An 18,192-nucleotide genomic window follows, 5' to 3' on the forward strand; every position below is an offset into this window, starting at 1 on the left:
GAAAAGGAAAGGTTTCCTTTGTAATGGGGTGCTAGACAACCTGGGAAGAGGCAAAACCACTCCCCCTCCATCACTGATCTCAAATGCCACAAAGGCAGGAAACAGACTTTCCTCTGTCCACTGTGTACATAGCAGGCACTCAGTAAATATTTGTTGATTCAATCAGTGTAGTTACAAAAACAGAGATGGATTCTAGGGCAATTCACTCAGCAGGGAACATTAGCAGGTGCTTAAGCAGGGATTACAATTGCAAATACCCAGACAGATATCATAAATGAGCAATGTGATTCACCGGGTTTCAAAAGGCCACAATTTGTCTGAGGTCAGACACAGTTTAAAAGCACACAAGCACTTTTAGATATTTTCACTCACAGAGTCCTCATGCCTATATAGTACAGAAAAGTCACACAACTAGAAGAGGAGTTTAAATCTAGATAATGTGACTTCAGGATGAGCACTACTCTCTCCCAGCTATGGATTATATGTGGGCAAGTGTGGAAGTGAATGCAAGTGAGGGCAGCATCATGGTTGAGAGGGGTTCTCCCAAGAAAAGGAAAATCTCACAAGGTGTTTGTGACTAGGAATTGGGGGGTGACTCGGTGTCACCATGGCCCATAAAGACTGAGTGATAGAATTATTATATATATTATTTATTATTATGTATATTATATATATTACATATATATATTATATATGTGTGATGAACCCTTCATTGTTTGGTTTCCATCTCGAAGCTCTCTGGAAGTAGTCTCTTAGCAGTGGTCCTTTCCATGAGAAGGGATGGCCATCAGCCCAACCAATGAGCACATCGTTATATTGCTTTTCTGACAGCAGTAATTGATTTGGCCTTTCCCATGAACAATGACACACTTGCCAAGAGCTTTGATCCATACTGCTCTTGCCCTGGCTTTTAAACACACCAAGCTGAAGAGCCAGGAAGCTCGCAAGGGTCATGAATTTATTGCTAATTTTATAATCCTAGCCACCAAGAGGAAATTTTCTGAGTCCAACAGGATTAGAGCCAAGTTTCTCAACCTCGGCACTACTACTCTTATGGGGATTGTCCTGTTCATTGTGGAATGTTTAGAGTATCTCTGGTCTCACCCACTATGACCAGTGGTGGTCTCCTCCATGTATAGCAACCGTGATCTCCCTCTAAACATTGCCAAATGGCTCCAGGGGGGTGGCAAAAAACCACCAGATTAACGCCACACATACAAGTACATGAATGTGCACGTGCTCACCCACAATGTATACAGTCACCTTGGCACAGGAACTTTTTTTTTTCTTTGATCTTTTGGGGGAGGTTCTCCCCTTTACTGTTGTCATTTTTTGTTTTTTCATTCATTTTGATTTTGTTGGTTGGTTGGTTTTTTAATACAAAGAGGAAGCTCTGCTTCTACCTTGATTCCAATTTTCCAGGTCTGTTTCATATAAACCTTTCCAAAGAGTGGATTGTATGTGCCTACACTGTTGACCACCACTGTGCGCTTGACATTTGGCTGAGCGTGTCACATGTGCTTTATAAACATAATCATCACGCTAGGAAGGGGTTCCTGTCCTACCCATTTTACAGATGAGGAAAGCGAAGTACAGGGAGGCTGAATTACTGGACCTAAGCTGCACTGTCTTTGAATGAGGGAGCTGGATTTGGACCCAGGCTGTCTGCTGACCTTTGTTGCCTTCTTATCCCTGACCCGTTGTCTTCCTTCTTTGGGTGAAACCTACCACATCCCTCAGATGTGCCCCTTCAATTCCTGATCTCAAAATATGGACAAAATGTGGTAAAGCCTGGGCCGTGAGTTCCCATCACACTCGCGTGTGGTATGCAGGTTATAGAAACATTGGTTTAACCACCAGGCACGCAGAGGAGAGCAGGCACTGACTGTGGACATGTCTCTCTCTTGTCACCGCCAGAATATCTCTATGTGTTCCCCTGCCAGTGGAACTACCGTCCCGATCACTGCATGTACGGAAGCAACTGCAAAGAGGCTGAGCGGGAAGGTGTGTCTGTCCTGCACGGAAACCGAGGCGTCTACCATGACGATAAGCAGCCAACTTTCAAAGCGCTCTATGAAGCAATACGGGATGTAAGTGTGTTCCTGCCCCCGGTCAGCAGACACATGCTTATTCGACATGAAGCAGGACAGGCGCTTTGGTCACCAGTACTTTGGAAGGCCAAAGAATTCCCCAGAAGCATTGAGTTCTGCCCCTTTGCCAAATCTCAGTCACTGCTTCACTCTACCCACTGGCTCCCTCATGCCATATCCATTCTCAATCTTTACCAGCAAGCCACTCGTTTTCTCTTGGTTCTTAAATAAGTTCACTTAAGAGGGAATTAAATACCAGAAAGAAACCCTGTGCCATTTGCTGTAACAGAGGGGAACGTGTTAGGGTAAAGGATGTAAGAACAAAATGATTTTGATTCTGAGTCCAGCCGAGTGTGTAGCCCAGTTGCCAGCATCCTGTTGAACAGTCAGCTGTGGAGGTGGTTGATGAGGATCGCGGGACAAACTGAAAGTACAAATCGAGTCTTTATTGACAAACTGCAGAGGTGCAAGCCAGAGGAAAAAGAGGTCCCAACTCCCCACCCCACCATATTGTGTTTGTACCCAGTAGAGAGTACTATACCAACTGGTCCAGAAGATGCAGACTAGAAGCAGAGATCATCTCAAGGCTCCTGCATCCTTATGGACCTGTAGGCAGGGGGAAGAGGAAGAGGAAGGGAAGGAGGGAGGAGTGGAAAGAGACCTCCTCCTTCCCTGGAGGCCTCCAAATAGAGGTGTCTGGGATAGGAATGCAGATATGCATCTGCGTGTGGCCTGCCCAGGGCAGGGGCCTGAGTTCTTGACCACAACCCCTTCAAGTAAACTACAGGCGTTGCCTGCACCGAGTCTGGTGTCAGGAGGGCAGCTCCTCCCACCCTCCACAGGCCTGCCAGTAGCCCTGTCCTTCCCCAGGGTTGAGTCTGAAAGGCCACACGGAGGAGCTGGACTTCTCACAGCCTCAGGTCCTCTCTTACAACCTTGGAGAGATTGGTTAGCAAGTGTTGAGACATTAAAGATGCCCAGGAACTATCTTCTTGCAGTAAATGGGAAGGTTGAAAGAATCTTACTTTGGGGCTCACTACCTAAAATGCCAAATGTTGCCTGCTTTAACCTTTTTTTTTTTTTCTAAAGATTTTATTTATTCATGAGAGACACAGAGAGAGGAAGAGACCTAGACAGAGAGAAAAGCAGGCTTCCCGCGGGGAGCCCGATGTGGGACTCTATCCCAGGACCCGGGATCACGCCCTGAGCCAAAGGCAGATGCTTAACCACTGAGCCACCCAGGTGCCCCTGTTTTTGCCTTTCACCCACACCTGGGGAAACACTGCTTTCCACATTGCTTTTTACCTTGATATGGCTAGGGAAAACCAGCAATAGAGATTCGGCGATGTCCCTTTTGAAATGGTCATTGCAAGACATAGAGTAGGGGTCAGCAAACTTGGGCCAGACCTTCCTTGCTGCCTGTGTTTGTAAGATGTGTGGGCTCTGAACACTTTTGTAAATCACTGGGGGAAAAGGAAGACTATTTCATGACACGAGAAAATTATATACAATACAAATTTCAGCGTTCATAAATAAAGTGGTATCAGGACGCAGTGACAACCCATTCATTTCTGTGTTTGTGGCTGCTTTCAAGCCACAATGCCAGAGATGTGCATTTATAACAAACTGTGTGACCCACAAAGTCTAAAATATTTACTGTCTAGCCCTTTATCGAAAAAATTTGCTGACCCCAGACATAAAGTATGTAGACTTAGAGGTGTTTTTCTTAAGAATCAAGGAGCCCTTGTGGTCTTACAAATGGGCTTTGGTGGGAGCAGATCCCGAGACACAGGAACACATTTCTGCATGTGTGAGAATTGTGCATCTTGCTAAAGAAAGTCTTTGGAATTCCCAGAATTTTCTCTGCAGGGAATGAGTTTAGCCACATGTAAGCTAACACCAGCTTTCTTCTCCTGCATCTCCTGCTGTTGGTTTTCAAAGACCAGGTGATTTAATTACACAGAAAATTTGTCCTGCACTTAGTGATATCATCACTTTAGATATTCAAACACTGACCCCAGGGGCTGAGCCACTGAGGAGTACAAACACAAGTTAAATGAGTTTGCAGCAGTACATCAGAGCCGCTCTTGGGTTTCCTTTGTGATCTGTCAGCCCTAGTTTGGAATTGAGCAACTGTGATTCTTGAGTTACCATGTGTCTTGTTTGCTTTCTGGAGGAGCAGAAAGAAAGCCAAATAACTGGGCCGTAAATGATCCTGCCAAATACACTCAGCGATCACCATCACGTGAGCTTAAAAGGACATTTGTACCCAAGCATTTCAATCAAGAATGTTACTAACCCCGTCCTGAAACAGGAACAAACACAGGCTCGCTCTTGGAAGACATGTGTCCCCTCTCTCTACAGGACTGCGCACTGTGTGTGGGGTCAGGGCTTGGCTCCGGGATTGACAGACCCCTCAGTGCCAACATCCAATTTTTGTCCCTTTCCAGGGATTCATCATTCCTGGGCTTCAGTTTCTTCATCTGTGAAATGGAGATAATAATATTATCTACCACACAAAATTGTTGTGAGGATTCCACAAAATGATGGGTTTAGGTTTTATTTATTTACTTACTTACTTACTTACTTACTTACTTATTTATTTATGTGTGAAAAAGAGCATGCCAGCTGGGGAGGAACAGAGGAGGAGGGAGGTGGAGGGGAAAGAATCTTCGGGAGATTCCACACTAAGCCAGCCCCAAGGTCTCATGACCTTGAGAGCATTGAGATCACGACCCTGAGATCATGACCTGAATGGAAATCAAGAGTCAGACACTCAACCAACTTCATGACCCAGCACCCCAAAATGATGTTTTTCTTAAACTTGGAGCACAGTGCCTACATAGGGTTGTGCTTAATAGTTAGAGGTTGTTTTGATGCTGGCAGTTTCACACTTACCTACCTTGTCCCTACCTTGCTCACATGGTCTCACTCCCTACTTTGCTCACATGGTCTCACTCTGTCTTGCTCTTCCTCTCTGACTCTAAATATAACTTCTCTCACACACACTGTATTTCTTTCTCCCTTCATCTCTCTCTAAAAGTATTCTTCCCCTCTGTCCCCGTTCCCCCTCCATCTATCCCTCCATCTCTTCCCTCCTCTGTCTTTCACTTGTACACACAAACCCTAAGCCTGTGTGTTTGTGTTTGTGCAAAGGAGAAGTGAGTCTTCTCTCTTTGGGACGAAAGGAAGTCATCTATCAAGTAGACATTCTGTCAGTAATTCTTGCAACCATCATCTATGACGACCCTATTTTATGCAGGTACAAGTCTAGGTTCTAGGAATTGAGAAGTTAACAAGGCCAACAAAGCCTGGTCTTCACGAAGCATATACTGTGGGTGGAGGAAGCCAGGCAATACTCGTATAAACAAAGAAAGAAAGAAAAATTGTACCAGGCAGTGAAAGGTGTTAAAAGGGAACCAAAGCAGGGTGATAGGCTTCCCCTGTCACAGACAGGGAAGAGTGCTCATGAGCTGGGGGCCTCCTCAAGCCTGATATGTGATTGGTAGAGGCAGCCATAGTGCAGTCTGGGGGGAGGTCCTGCTAAGAAGAAGAAGGAATAACCCAGGGAAAGTCCCAGAGGCAGGGATGAGTTTGGTGTGCCCAAAGAGCAGGGAAGAGGCCAGGGTGACCAAAAGTACAGAGAAAGACACCAAGGAGAGTTCCAGGTCACATGGAACCTTGAGGACAAAAGGGGAGTAAGGAATCTTATTTTAATTGCAGTGGGAAACACCTGCAGGAAAATAATACATTCTGATTTATGCTTTAAAAATATCACCCTGGTCACTCAGTGCAAGGAGGCAAGAGTGAGCACACAAGGGCTATTTATGAAGAGTCACTACAGCCTTCCAGGTGAGAGCTGGGGCTGGCATGCACTGCGGGCAGAGGGAAGGTAGGCAGTGGTAGCCACATGCAGACATTGTTGTAAAGACAAATTTTACAGTGCTTATTGATAGACGGGATGAAGGATATGGGGGAAAGAATGAACCAAGGATGACTCCCAGGTTTTGACCTATTCATTTCCTGTCACTAGGGAGAGTGTGACGATAAAGGAGGTGATCAGTGGTCTAAACTTGTGCTGAGAAAGAAAACAGTTGTCCCAAACATGGCCCTTCTTGTGTTACATAATGCATAATCTCCTTCTGGGAAGAAAGTCACATTTCTGATAAACACGCTTAAGCAATATTTCTGATGAACTTTAAAGGGATTAAAACTTGTTCTAGGAAACCAGACACCCACCCACTCTGTTGCCAGGCAAGCGTATACTGACCTTTTACCCTTCTTTTCTTCCTTTTTTTCCTAGTCTTTTTGTATAAAATTTCCTCGCCAAACAATGAATCTTTGACTTGACCTACTAGAGGCCTTTTCCATTTCAACCGGATTGTAATAAAAATTTGAACATGCTCATAACCAAGTGGTCTGAAAGATTTATTTTGGAAAAATTCTGCTTATACTTTCCTTGGGAAAACACGAGAAAAATCACATCATGTCAAATCAAAAGCCCAGTATTAAGTGGGAAGAAACCACCAACCAATATTTGGTACCTGAATTATTAAAAATGAAGTTCAGTAATGATAAATTTTACTAGTATTACCTAAACTCTTAACTTCATGAGATTACTATAGACGTACCCTAAAGTTTCTTCACTAAGATTCCAACAAATGGGGCCCCTGGGTGGTTCAGTCGGTTAAGTGTCGGACTCTTGGTTTTGGCTCAGGTCGTGATCTTGGGGTCATGAATGGAGTCACACATCTGGCTCCCTGCTCAGAGGAGAGTCCCCTCTCCCCTTGAGATTCTCTCTCTCTTCCTTTGTCCCTCCTCACCTTGTGCTCTCTGTCTCTAAAATAAATCTTAAATAAGTTGTGACAAATGCAAAAAATATGAAGAATTCAATGTTATCTCGCAGTAGATTTCAAGTCTCTACTTGCCCCTTGCTTCTCCTAAGCAAGAGCATAAAATAGAGAATATCCTGTCCTTGAAGATATATTTTGGTCACAGATTTTAAGAGCTTTAAGGACCCAAGTAAATCTTTTTTTTTTTTTTTTTTTTTTTTTTTTTTGAGGTAAAGAAACTGAGGAGAATAAGTAATTGCCCAGGGTGGCACAGGGTTGAATCAGGTTTTGAATCTCCATCAAATGCCCAAGAACATCCAAACCTATGCTTGCATGCTTAATTCCCTGTCTCATTTTTTACTAAATGTAGTTTGTATTTAAAATGGCATTTCAGTCACTAAACATTTTGTTTCATTTTTTTAATCCTTTTTCAGTTTCCCTTTCAAGACAATCTCTTTCAATCCATGTATTACCCTCTCCAGCTGAAGTTTTTGGAGACTGTGCACACTTTATGTGGACGAATCCCACAAGTGTTTTTGAAGCAAATCGAGAAAACAATGAAAAGGGCTTATGAGAAACACGTCATCATCCATGTGGGCCCCAACCAGATGCACTGAATATTTTTCATATTGTCGCAAGTGGATTAGGCCTCTCGAGAATAAGGAAATGTTCATCTTTAAGCTGCCTGGATCTCTTTTGTGTGAATATTTAATGGTGCTCTCTGACAGTTGAGTTTAAAAGGCCTCGTTACATGTTGCTAAATTAGTTGCCCTTAAAAGGAAATATGCTTTAATTTTTTTAAAAATGCTATTTATCTCTGTTTTTTTTTTAATTGTATTATTATTCACTTAACATTGTTCAAGCAGGTGGAGCTGTGAAAAGGAACTTTTGTGAGCCTTCCAATTCCTGTTAAATATCTGAGACGTCAGTGACATCTCATGTGGTATATTAATCGAATATTCTTGAGACTCTCTCTATGCAATAGACTCCCCCATACCCCTCTTATAAAAGTAATACATGCTTGTTGTAGAACAGAAAAATGTTAAAAACCTGTAGGGAATACAGGTGGACCAAAATCAAAATTAGGTTAAGCATGATCCTCCCAACCAGTGAAAAGATCGTTATATTAATGGGTAGTTTCTTCTAGCCTTTTCTCCTTACTGCTTTATTTATTTGCTGTCTGTATTTCCCATTGTGACACATATCTGAAACAGGTCATTGAACCATTTGAGTAAAAGCTGGGCCCTATGCTGAGATTTTTCTGTAGAGACAAAAATTTAGAGAAAATGATTATGGTTACAGGACTTTATTTAAAACACGTGTGGCAGAGGTATTCAGATTTCAGCTGATTGGGCAGTGTTAAAGGATGAAGCAGATCTGGGGATGTTTTTAAAGAAAAACTGTTTAGATTTGTGGATGATTAAATTATAAGAAATATTTATGCAACCATACCTTCTGGAAGGAAATTCAATAGTTGTGTTAGACCCAAGGGGTCAATTTAGCAAAGATGTGATTTTGTGTTTACGCACAGACAAGACTATTTTCTCTCTTAACTTACTTAGTGGGTGTGACCTTCTCTCTTCTTTAAACTCTTGGTCAATAGGTGGAAATTAAAGGCCAACTCCAAACTTATGTGTACAGAATAGATGGTTCAGCTGATTCTATTGACAAGAAAATTCACTTCCTATCAGCCTTAGGAAGGTCTCTTTAAATTTTTTTCCTTCTCTAGGGTTACCTAGCTGTTAGCCAAGGAACCAGGCAGGTCTTATCACCTAGCTACAGTAGAGGAAATTCTATATTCCCCCAAGGGATCTGACTTAATCCCTAGTTGCTTCTGTAGCTGATATCAGGGTAAAGCATTTTGCATAATGCTTTATCGCAAAAACTTGTGCAGAAATAATCTTTGATGTTAGCAAGAGCCTAATGAACTTAGTAGGGGCCTGTATCATCTCTGTTGAGCAAATAAGGAAATTGTAACACAAAGAAACAAGCACACCCAATGCAATTGCTGTTCTGTAAGACATAGAGATATGTATAAGATGCATCCTGTTTTACAGAGAATTTTTTGAAAATAAAAATATTAAATCTTCTCATCATATATAGACAATTATCTAAAAAGTATAAAATGAAAAATAATATTTTGTTAATGCAGATGTGGTGTTCTAAATAGTGGAACCCAGTAGGATATCATAGGTACTATATTCACAGAAAAAGTCTTACCCGCCAAAAATATATGAAGATCTCTGTGCTCCAAAGAAATATATAGATATCAATTAATATGAGTATACAGCACCATTATGGTAGTAACAAATTCTAAAATGTTAGAGGAATAGCCTGTACTTTCCTTTTGATCAGTTGGGCGGTCTGTGATTTGTTATTTCTGTTAAGGAAATCACCATTATGATGTGGAACTCTTCACTGTTATATTTTATGTTTCCTCAATTCACCATTAAAGGTGATGTCATTTGTCATTTTATATCTAAAGGCCATGGGGCAATTTTTGGATTGTCTTTTGGATGGGAGGAAAACACATCCTACATACCCACAAATGGAGTTTTAGTGAAAGAGCCAGAATGTAAACATGATTCCCTGACTTCCATTCCAGTCTTTTAACTTGTTCAGCATGGCCAGTAAACCCTTACACATGTCATTCAGATTTGTTAGTGACTTACGGACCTAAAGAAGTTCCTTTCCTCTTTTGGTGAGTCCCACAAAAAAAAATCTGCTGTAAAGACTTCAAATACAGCAACGCCTTTTCTTTTATGAGAGTCTGGTTTACCCACAACTCTAACTATTGGTTCTGGTCTAAATATACAGAATTGGATTCCATCAAAGGGCTATGATAGAATTCTAGAACATTCTAGAATGACGCAGTATGAAAACGTGAAACCTTAGAATTTGGTGTGGTTTTTCTCCCTTGGAATTTCTTCATGATATCCTGAAATTCTAATTGAGTTTGTGGAGAATTTGGAGAAAATTTGCTCTTCCAATCCCTGCTGCCTAAAAGTGCTAATTATTTTCTATTTAGAATGTTACCATGAGGCAATATTTTCTTTGCCTTTGGTAATTTCCAGACAAATATTACATTAGCACCTTTGAAATCTGGGAACTGTAGATTTTAATTCAGTGGACTCCTAAATCATGCAGTCTGTGGTCTGAAGTTTGCCAAAGGTTGTGCTGCTCCATATGGCACATTGAATCTCTATGAGAAGAGCATGAGACTGGTTCATCTCCTCTTCTTGTTTCCTTCAGAATTCCGGTCAATGAATACAACTACAGAGTTCACTGGAGAATGAAAGGACACTTTCCAATAGTAAAATATAACTATTTTTGTATGCATTGAGATTGAGACTTTCTGTAGTAGGGTAGAAATACAATATTTTTCTTCTGAATTTTTTTCCAATATAAATCTCAGAAATTGTGACTTAGATTGAAAATTTCAACATTAAAAAAAAATTAACTGCCTAGAAAATCTGTTTTAATTTTCCTTCAACTTCCTGAATGGCAGTTTAGCATTTAGGGCGTAACACTCCAGCTATGCTATTTATTTGAAATCTCTATGACTGACTGAGTGCTTCCATTGCAAATTGTTGTGACTCTGATGGATTTATTATTCGAATGGATATTTATATGGACTCACCAAAGTTTGAGAGTATTGATCTTATTACACTTATGGTATTCATAAAACAAGCAAGCCATATAAGACCTTACTTATTGACAGTCACAAAATAGTGCTCCAGTAATAATAATCATTCCAACCCACCAAGAAGAAAGGACAACATTCATACCAATTTAAGTTTGAGTATAAATATTGCCTGATATTTATACCAAAAAAAAGATGGATGCCTCTGTTGGATGAGCCAACGTGAACGTGACTTCATGATGGAAAAATGTTGGGTGCCATGGAGGTACAAATTGTTATATCCTCATTGAATAGTATGGTAAGCAAGCTTCCTTAGGTTTTTCTGTTTCTTGGATCTACCCTTTCATCTTCCTTTTTTTTTTTTTTTTTCATTTTTACCTTTCCCTTCCTGTCTTTGATGTAAGCTACTGAGTAGTACCAAGAGACTTGGTGTTATTGACGGAGTGACAGAACTTGGAGACCCTTGTGTAGACAGAAGGAAGTTCTAATCCTTAGATGGAATCTATAAGAACTTTTCAAAACTTTTTAAAAATCACACAACACGTACAAAGACATAGACACGCACCCACATGCCTTTTAAAGAAAGAGCCTCGTGAATCTGTCATGCTCTGTGAATTGAAGAATTATAGATAGCGACAGCTTAGTTCAACTCATTTCACAGTGGTTGTGCTGGTGTTTGAAGCTGATGAGATTTCTCTGCCAAACAGAGAAAGTTATCCTAGTTTCTGTTCTTCACAGGTCAAAACTGGAAATACTCTCTGGAGTCCTCAAAATAAAACACTTGTGTGTGTGTGTCACCATCTGCATCAACATGTAAGAATCAGGTGTAGTTTCTGCATCATTAATTTTACACATTTGTATTGTCACTGAAAAGTGCATTCATTGATTATAGCTCCCAAGGAGACCCTGCATGGATTTTTTATGTTGGAAGACTTATTTTTTAGTAATTTTTCTTTGGGAAGAAATGAGCTTTTTTTAAAAAAAAAAAAAAAAAAAAGCAATACTCCAAGGAAAATGAATTGTTATAGCAAACTAAAAGAAACGGAAATATTATGATTTAATTACTTGTCTTTTTGAATGCCATCTCCTGTTTTACTTTTTTTTTTTTTTAATTAAAAGCTTTAAAAAAAGATATGCCTTTCGGTGTTATTTGGAAGTGTGTTTCTTTTCTTTCACAAGACTTCAAGTTTAAAATTTTATAATACTGAATAGTAATATTTAAGTCCTTGCTTTTAAGAACTGGTAAAGAGGGATCCCTGGGTGGCGCAGCGGTTTAGCAGCTGCCTTTGGCCCAGGGCGCGATCCTGGAGACCTGGGATTGAATCCCACGTTGGGCTCCTGGTGCATGGAGCCTCCTTCTCCCTCTGCCTGTGTCTCTGCTTCTCTCTCTCTCTCTCTCTCTCTCTGTGACTATCGTAAATAAATAAAAATTTTAAAAAAACTGGTAAAGAAATACTTGGTTTAGTGATGTTTCGTGTTTGAGATACAATGAGGAGAATTTGGAGAACGTGAAATCGGTTCTCCCCATTCCTACATTTTATTTGGCAAAATTGAACTTGACTTGTTAAGCTAATTACACAAATCAAAAATGACTGAATTGCACGAAGAGTTTTTGAGTCTATATAAAGGTTTCCCCCCCCAATCCATAGTCTCTTTTTCAAATCAGCACAAGGTATTCCATGCATTTACTGAGTTCCCATCTTATATTTTAAAACATTTTAAAATGCTAAGATACCTGGATATGGTTTTCCGGAATAACTGGGAACCCACATCCAATTATTATGTGACATATAAGCTTTAGGAACTACATGTAGACAACACTGAATCTAAGTCCTAGCCCCACCATTCTCAACCCTTACTGGCCTTCTTTCTGCTTCAGATTTCCCATCTACTACAACAGGGCCAGGGATGACTCTCCTCCCAGACTGTGGTAAAGAATAAACATAGAAACAGGGAATTTCAGGTATGCCTGGGTGGCTCAGTGATTGAGTGTCTGCCTTTGGCTCAGGGCGTGATCCCAAGGTCCTGGGGTCAAGTCCTGCATCAGGCTTCCCACAGAGAGTGTGCTTCTCCTTCTGCCTCTCTCCCTGTGTCTCTCATGAATAAATAAATAAAATCTTTAAAAAAAAAAAAAAAGAAACATGGAATTTCAAAATTTTAAAAATTCCTTGTCTGTGGTCCTCTAAACTCCTCTAAGTAAATGGCTAACTGATTTTAAGGAGTATCAGATTGAAGGAGTATCAGATTGAAGGAGTGGCAACCAATTTGTCTGCCCTGGTGTCAGAGGCGTACTTACCAGAGCATCCACATGCTGAAGTTCTGCTCGCCTCGTCTCTTTCCAGGAGCATAGGTGAACATGTTTGAAACTCACTGGCTTCTATAGTTTTACCTTTCCCAAAGCCATCCTATTTCGGTTGGGTACCTTATCAACTCCTTATGCTGAAACACAGTTCAAAAGTAGCCTTCCGGTCATTCATCACAATCCCATGATATTCCCCTTCCTTCTCTTCCTCTGTTTTATAAGCTGGTAAATGTCACCAACGTCCACCCGATGCCTCATCACAGAAACTGGCCACTACTCTTGTCTGCACCTTCTCCCTCCTTGCACACCACCCTTCTCAATGACTCATCACTTCCCTACTAAAATAGCCCACTCCACATACCCGTGGTGGCAGCAGCAAAAGGTCTTCACATTGTAAGTGACCATACAAAACTTGAACTAGTACAGGAAGTGCAGGGGGTGTCTTGCTTCTACTTCCAGAATATTAACTGAGTCAGTTTCCTGTATTTCTCTGCACTGTTGCCTCCATTCAAACCATTACTCTCTGGGGTCTTGTGATCTCGAGCCCGGATTGTTGTTATAATGCCTGTCTCCTCTCTGCATTCACTTTGGCCCCCACCAAACTATAACCTACCCCACTTGTGTGAAGCTCTTCAGTGGTTCCCCTTTGCTCCTATGATAATATCCAAACTTCTTTCCAAACTGCTCAGAAAGGCCCTGTGTGGTCTACCTCCTGCCTATTTCTTGGCCTTGTTTGAGTTATTCTTCCCCATTCTCCTAATTGTCACTTTTGCTGGTTTGTTTTCTTTTAAGAAGCCAAGCCCTTACTCATCAAGGGGCTCTGCATGCGCTTGGAATCAATCCTCCAACCTGCAAATTCACCTGACAAGTTTCTAGTATCCTTCGGGTCTTGATTTAAATACCACTTTCTCGTGGAAGCCTCCTTAGATCCCCCCATAAGGGCAGGTCCTCCTCTTACACTCACATCAACCTGTACTTTCTCTTTTCAGTATGTATTGTAATAGTAACAATACTTACTGGGGTAAAACTTTTGGTTTATTGACTGCCTTTCCCACTAGACACAACATTCCTAGAGAACATGTAATCTTTTCTGATCTTGTTCCCTGTTCTATGCATATCACCTAAACTCAATGACTAACACGTTTCTGGTGCTCAAAATATATTTATTGAGAATGAAGTGATTCTGCTGTATCATGAACTGAGACCAGTTTATCCACAAAGCTTCATGACATACTGTATTGACTTGGAGTATTGTTCTCAAAACCTATTTTTCTTATTTTTCTTATAAATGTTCATTTTTTCTTATTTTTCTTATAAATGTTCATTTTTTCTTATAAATGTTCATTGTTCTGGGTTATAATACCTTACCCTCTAAAGTCTCATTCATTGAAAGTATATAGATTCATTGAATTTCTTGGAGATTTACTTACTTGTCCAAAAAATGACATGGTGGGTTACATAATGTTTAAGTTCCTTCCTACTTAAATGTTCTGTGTTTCCATAATCTGTTTTTGATGGCTCTGTTGTGGACATTTGTGGGATTTTGGCTGCCTGGAAACCACACCACACCTGGTACCAATTTCTGCCTTAGTTAAAACTCTTTAAATTGCAAGTGACAGCAAATACAACTCAAATTAATACAGAGAAAGAGACACAGGGAGAGGGAGACGGAGAGAAAATATTGGCTCATGTAAGTGAAAAGTCCAGAAATAGCTCTGAATTCAAGGCTTCAATGATGCCAAGGGAAATGTATCATTTTAACAATGCTTTTTTTCATTAATATTTTATTGAAAACCACACATCTTTCTAGGATTCCAGCCATAAAATTTTCATGTCATTCCAATAGAATCATTCCATCTTTGGAAAAACATGTTGTCTTCATGTCCAGATGAAAAATGGTATTGTCAACCTGGGTCAAGACATCATGAAAATTGTTCTCCTGGTGTATGTTTTAAAACAACAATATATCTTTTTCCCCTCATTGAGAACTACTATTATCCAAATAAAGCTCTCCTACTAGAAACAATTCACCAACTAATAGGAATGGATGATGGGGTGGGGGAGGTGCATTCTCATAAACTGTTGGATAAGAGTGTTTTATCACCATCCCTCTGCTCCATAGTCCACATAGACTCTCAGAGGTGACAGTCAGAATCATGAGTGTAGAGTATCTTCTTAGGCTATGACTATAAAGAGACTCCTGGGAATGCCTGTGCCTGTCTCTTTACTGAGTATTTGATCTTATCAAAGTAAGAGCACTTCTTTTTTTTTTTTTTAGAATTGCTACTTTGGGTCTAGTGACAAAGTGAGTCTAAATGTCATATTAGGAAATTGTTCTCCTGCATCTAAGTTATTATTATTAGAAATGATTGCAAGCATAATAAAGGGCTGATACTGGCTTTGGTATATTAAATGTTTAAAACTTGATAATTGTTTATAAGGGTTCCCCTGATACTTTGCTAGTGTTTGCATGTGCGTGGTGGTGCAGCAGAGAGTTAACATACAACTAAGAGGCTGTGTTCAAGTGAGAGGAAATTAAACTTCTCAAGGTTGCCATCTGTCTGTTTAGATCCCACAGTATCTGGCATGTAATGGATGACCAGTACAGCATGCCCCCTGCCCCCATTCCCTTAACACACATTATTTCCACACATGCCAGCTCAAAATCTAATTTCCAGCCCCTGTGACTCTGCACGAAGGCTCTTTTTCCACTGCAGTCTGCCCTGCTTACCCATGGGCAGGCAGGAAGTGTTGGAAAATTAACACATCTGAGAGTAGCCCTCAACCATTGATTGGTGGGAATTGGTGGATACATACCCCAGTTCCCTCTCCTCTCAGGTTGGGTAACTCTTGATTATCTGTCCCAGAATTCTCCACTGAAAGCTCAAACCACTTACAGAGTAGTAACTTCTTGATAATATATTATTTATTGGCTTCCCTCCCTTGTCTCACTTTCCACTCTTCTACCAGTGTTTCCTTAGATTTGGCCTCAAATAAACCACTTGTACTCAAATCTTTGTTTCATCATCTACAGCTGAAAAATTTTTCATGTCAGTAAAAAATAAAATATCTATGATCTTATTATTAAAATAATTCTTCTCCTTCCTCCATTCTCCCCCCTTCCCTCTATCTCCCCTTTTCCCTGTTCCTCCTCCTCTTCTTTTTCTTCTTCTTCCCCTTTGTCTTCTTCATCTCTGCTTCCATTTGGGGAAATTTGAATTCACTCCCCAGCCCCTGCACAAAATATTTGGAAATTAGCATTCTTAAATATCCTCCTATTGACTTTTCTCCCCTCACTGCATTTTATTAGCTATTATTATTTTGTATGTTCAAGCTTTATAACATTTATACTCTGGTCTATAGCATGGCTATTATTTCAATTATATTAAGAATGAACATAGTTGGGTGACTGATTTTATTCATCTCTAAAGATTCCCAAATACTTTGAGTTCTAGCCCTTATTTCCTTTTTATAAGGTATTCATTTTAAATACACTATTTTGGACTTGAGTTTTTATTTTGTTTGTTGTGTTTATGACATATTTAGCGACTCATTAATATTTTTGTACAACCTTGTTACAGTAATAATGGAAATACCATAAACTACTCATATTAAAAGGTACAATTTGATTGCTTGTAACTTATGTATGTTCACTTGAAATCAACGTAACAAATATTTTCATCACCTCTAACATTTTGTAAGAGTCTAATTGTCTCTTTTTAAAAGATTTTATATATTTATTCATGAGAGACACAGAGAGAGAGTCAGAGACATACATAGGCAGAGGGAGAAGTAGGCTTTCCGCAGGGGGCCTGACACAGGACTCAATTCCAGGACCCTGGGATCGTGACCTGAACTGAGGCAGATGCTCAACCACTGAGCCACCCAGATATCCCATCTCTTCCCCTTTTGATCTATCTCCTCCTCCATCCCTGTCCCTGGCTAACCATTGATCTCCTTCCTATGACTGTACATGAATTTGCAGGTTCCAGGATTTTATATAAATGAAGTCATACAGTATGTATTCTTTTTGTTTGACTTCTTTCACTCAGCATAATTGAGATTAACCCACATTGTTGCAGGTATCAATAGTTCATTCCTTTCCATTGTGGAGTAATATTTCTTTCTATGGATTAACCATCGTATGTTTGTTCATTCTCCTGTTGATGGATTTGATTATCTTCAGTTTTGCACTTTACAAATAAAGCTGTTATGGACGTTGATGAACAAGTTTTTGGACTTTTAAAATTATTTCTCTTGGGCAAAAATTAGGAGTGATGGAAGGTGAGTAGTACAGTAGGTATATGTTTAACTTTTCAAGGAACTGCTCAACTGTTTCCCAAATTGGTTGTACCATTTACATTCCCACTAGCAGTTCCAGTTGCTCCACTTCCTTGCCAAGATTGTGTGGACACTCTGTTAATTTTACCCAATCTAGTGAGTATAAAGTGATACCTTATTATGATTTTAAGTCGCCTTTTCCTAGTGACTAATGATAGTATCAGCTGCTTTATTCATTTGACATTCATATGTCTTCATGGGTAAAATGTTCAAACCTCTTGCCCATTTTTTTTTTAATTGGGTTGTTAATGTCTTACTACTAAATTTGGGTGGCCTTTACATGGTCTCATTATAAGTCCTTTAATATATGTGTTGGAAGCACTTTTTCTTAGTCTATGGTTGCCCTTTTGTTTTCTTAATGGTGCTCCATTAATGCATTTCCCAAGAGCAAAAATTTTTATGTTGGTAAAGCCCAATTTGTCAATTTTTTTCTTTTTCTGTTTTATGCTTTGTGTTTTAAGAAGTGATGGCCTATCCCAACTTGCAAAGATTTTCTCCTGTGTTTTCACCAGGACATTTTATAGTTTTAGGTTTTATACTGTAGGGTCTGAATGTTCATGTCCCTCCAAAATCCATATGTTGCAATCCTAACCCCCATGTGAGGGTATTAGAAGGTGTGTCCTTTGATAGGTCATTAAGTCATGAGAGTAGATTAATGCCCTTATAAAAAAGAAACATGAGAGACATTATTTCTCTCGCAGCCATGTAAAGGATATATAATCCATTTTTAGTTAATTTTTATGTATATGGTGAGAGATAAGGGTTGACATTCATTGATTCTCGTATGGTATTCTGGTGTTTCAACAATTGATCCTACTAACTTGTGTTTAGCTAGACATTAATATAAGATCAATATTGGATAAAGACACAATCAAAGGCAATAGGCCTTTGTATTCATTCATTCATTTAATTAACATTTATTGTGATCTATTAAGTACTAAAGTCACCAGAAGGCTTTGGAGACACATGATAAATAAAATACAA

General features: G+C 39.8%; 1 protein-coding gene across 1 annotated transcript in view; it reads left to right on the forward strand.

The window, feature by feature from the left end:
* The window catches only part of GXYLT2 (glucoside xylosyltransferase 2), a 90,565-nt gene extending 80,176 nt beyond the window's left edge, over nucleotides 1–10,389 (forward strand). Inside the window, exons 6-7 of the mRNA XM_041763158.1 lie at nucleotides 1,918–2,090; nucleotides 7,357–10,389. Coding sequence (XP_041619092.1) covers nucleotides 1,918–2,090; nucleotides 7,357–7,539 — 356 coding nt within the window. The 3' untranslated portion in view covers nucleotides 7,540–10,389. The remainder of the gene's footprint in view (nucleotides 1–1,917; nucleotides 2,091–7,356) is intronic.
* The last annotated feature ends 7,803 nt before the right edge of the window (nucleotides 10,390–18,192 follow it).

Source organism: Vulpes lagopus, chromosome 7 (genome assembly GCF_018345385.1).
Source record: "Vulpes lagopus strain Blue_001 chromosome 7, ASM1834538v1, whole genome shotgun sequence".
NCBI lineage: Eukaryota > Metazoa > Chordata > Mammalia > Carnivora > Canidae > Vulpes > Vulpes lagopus.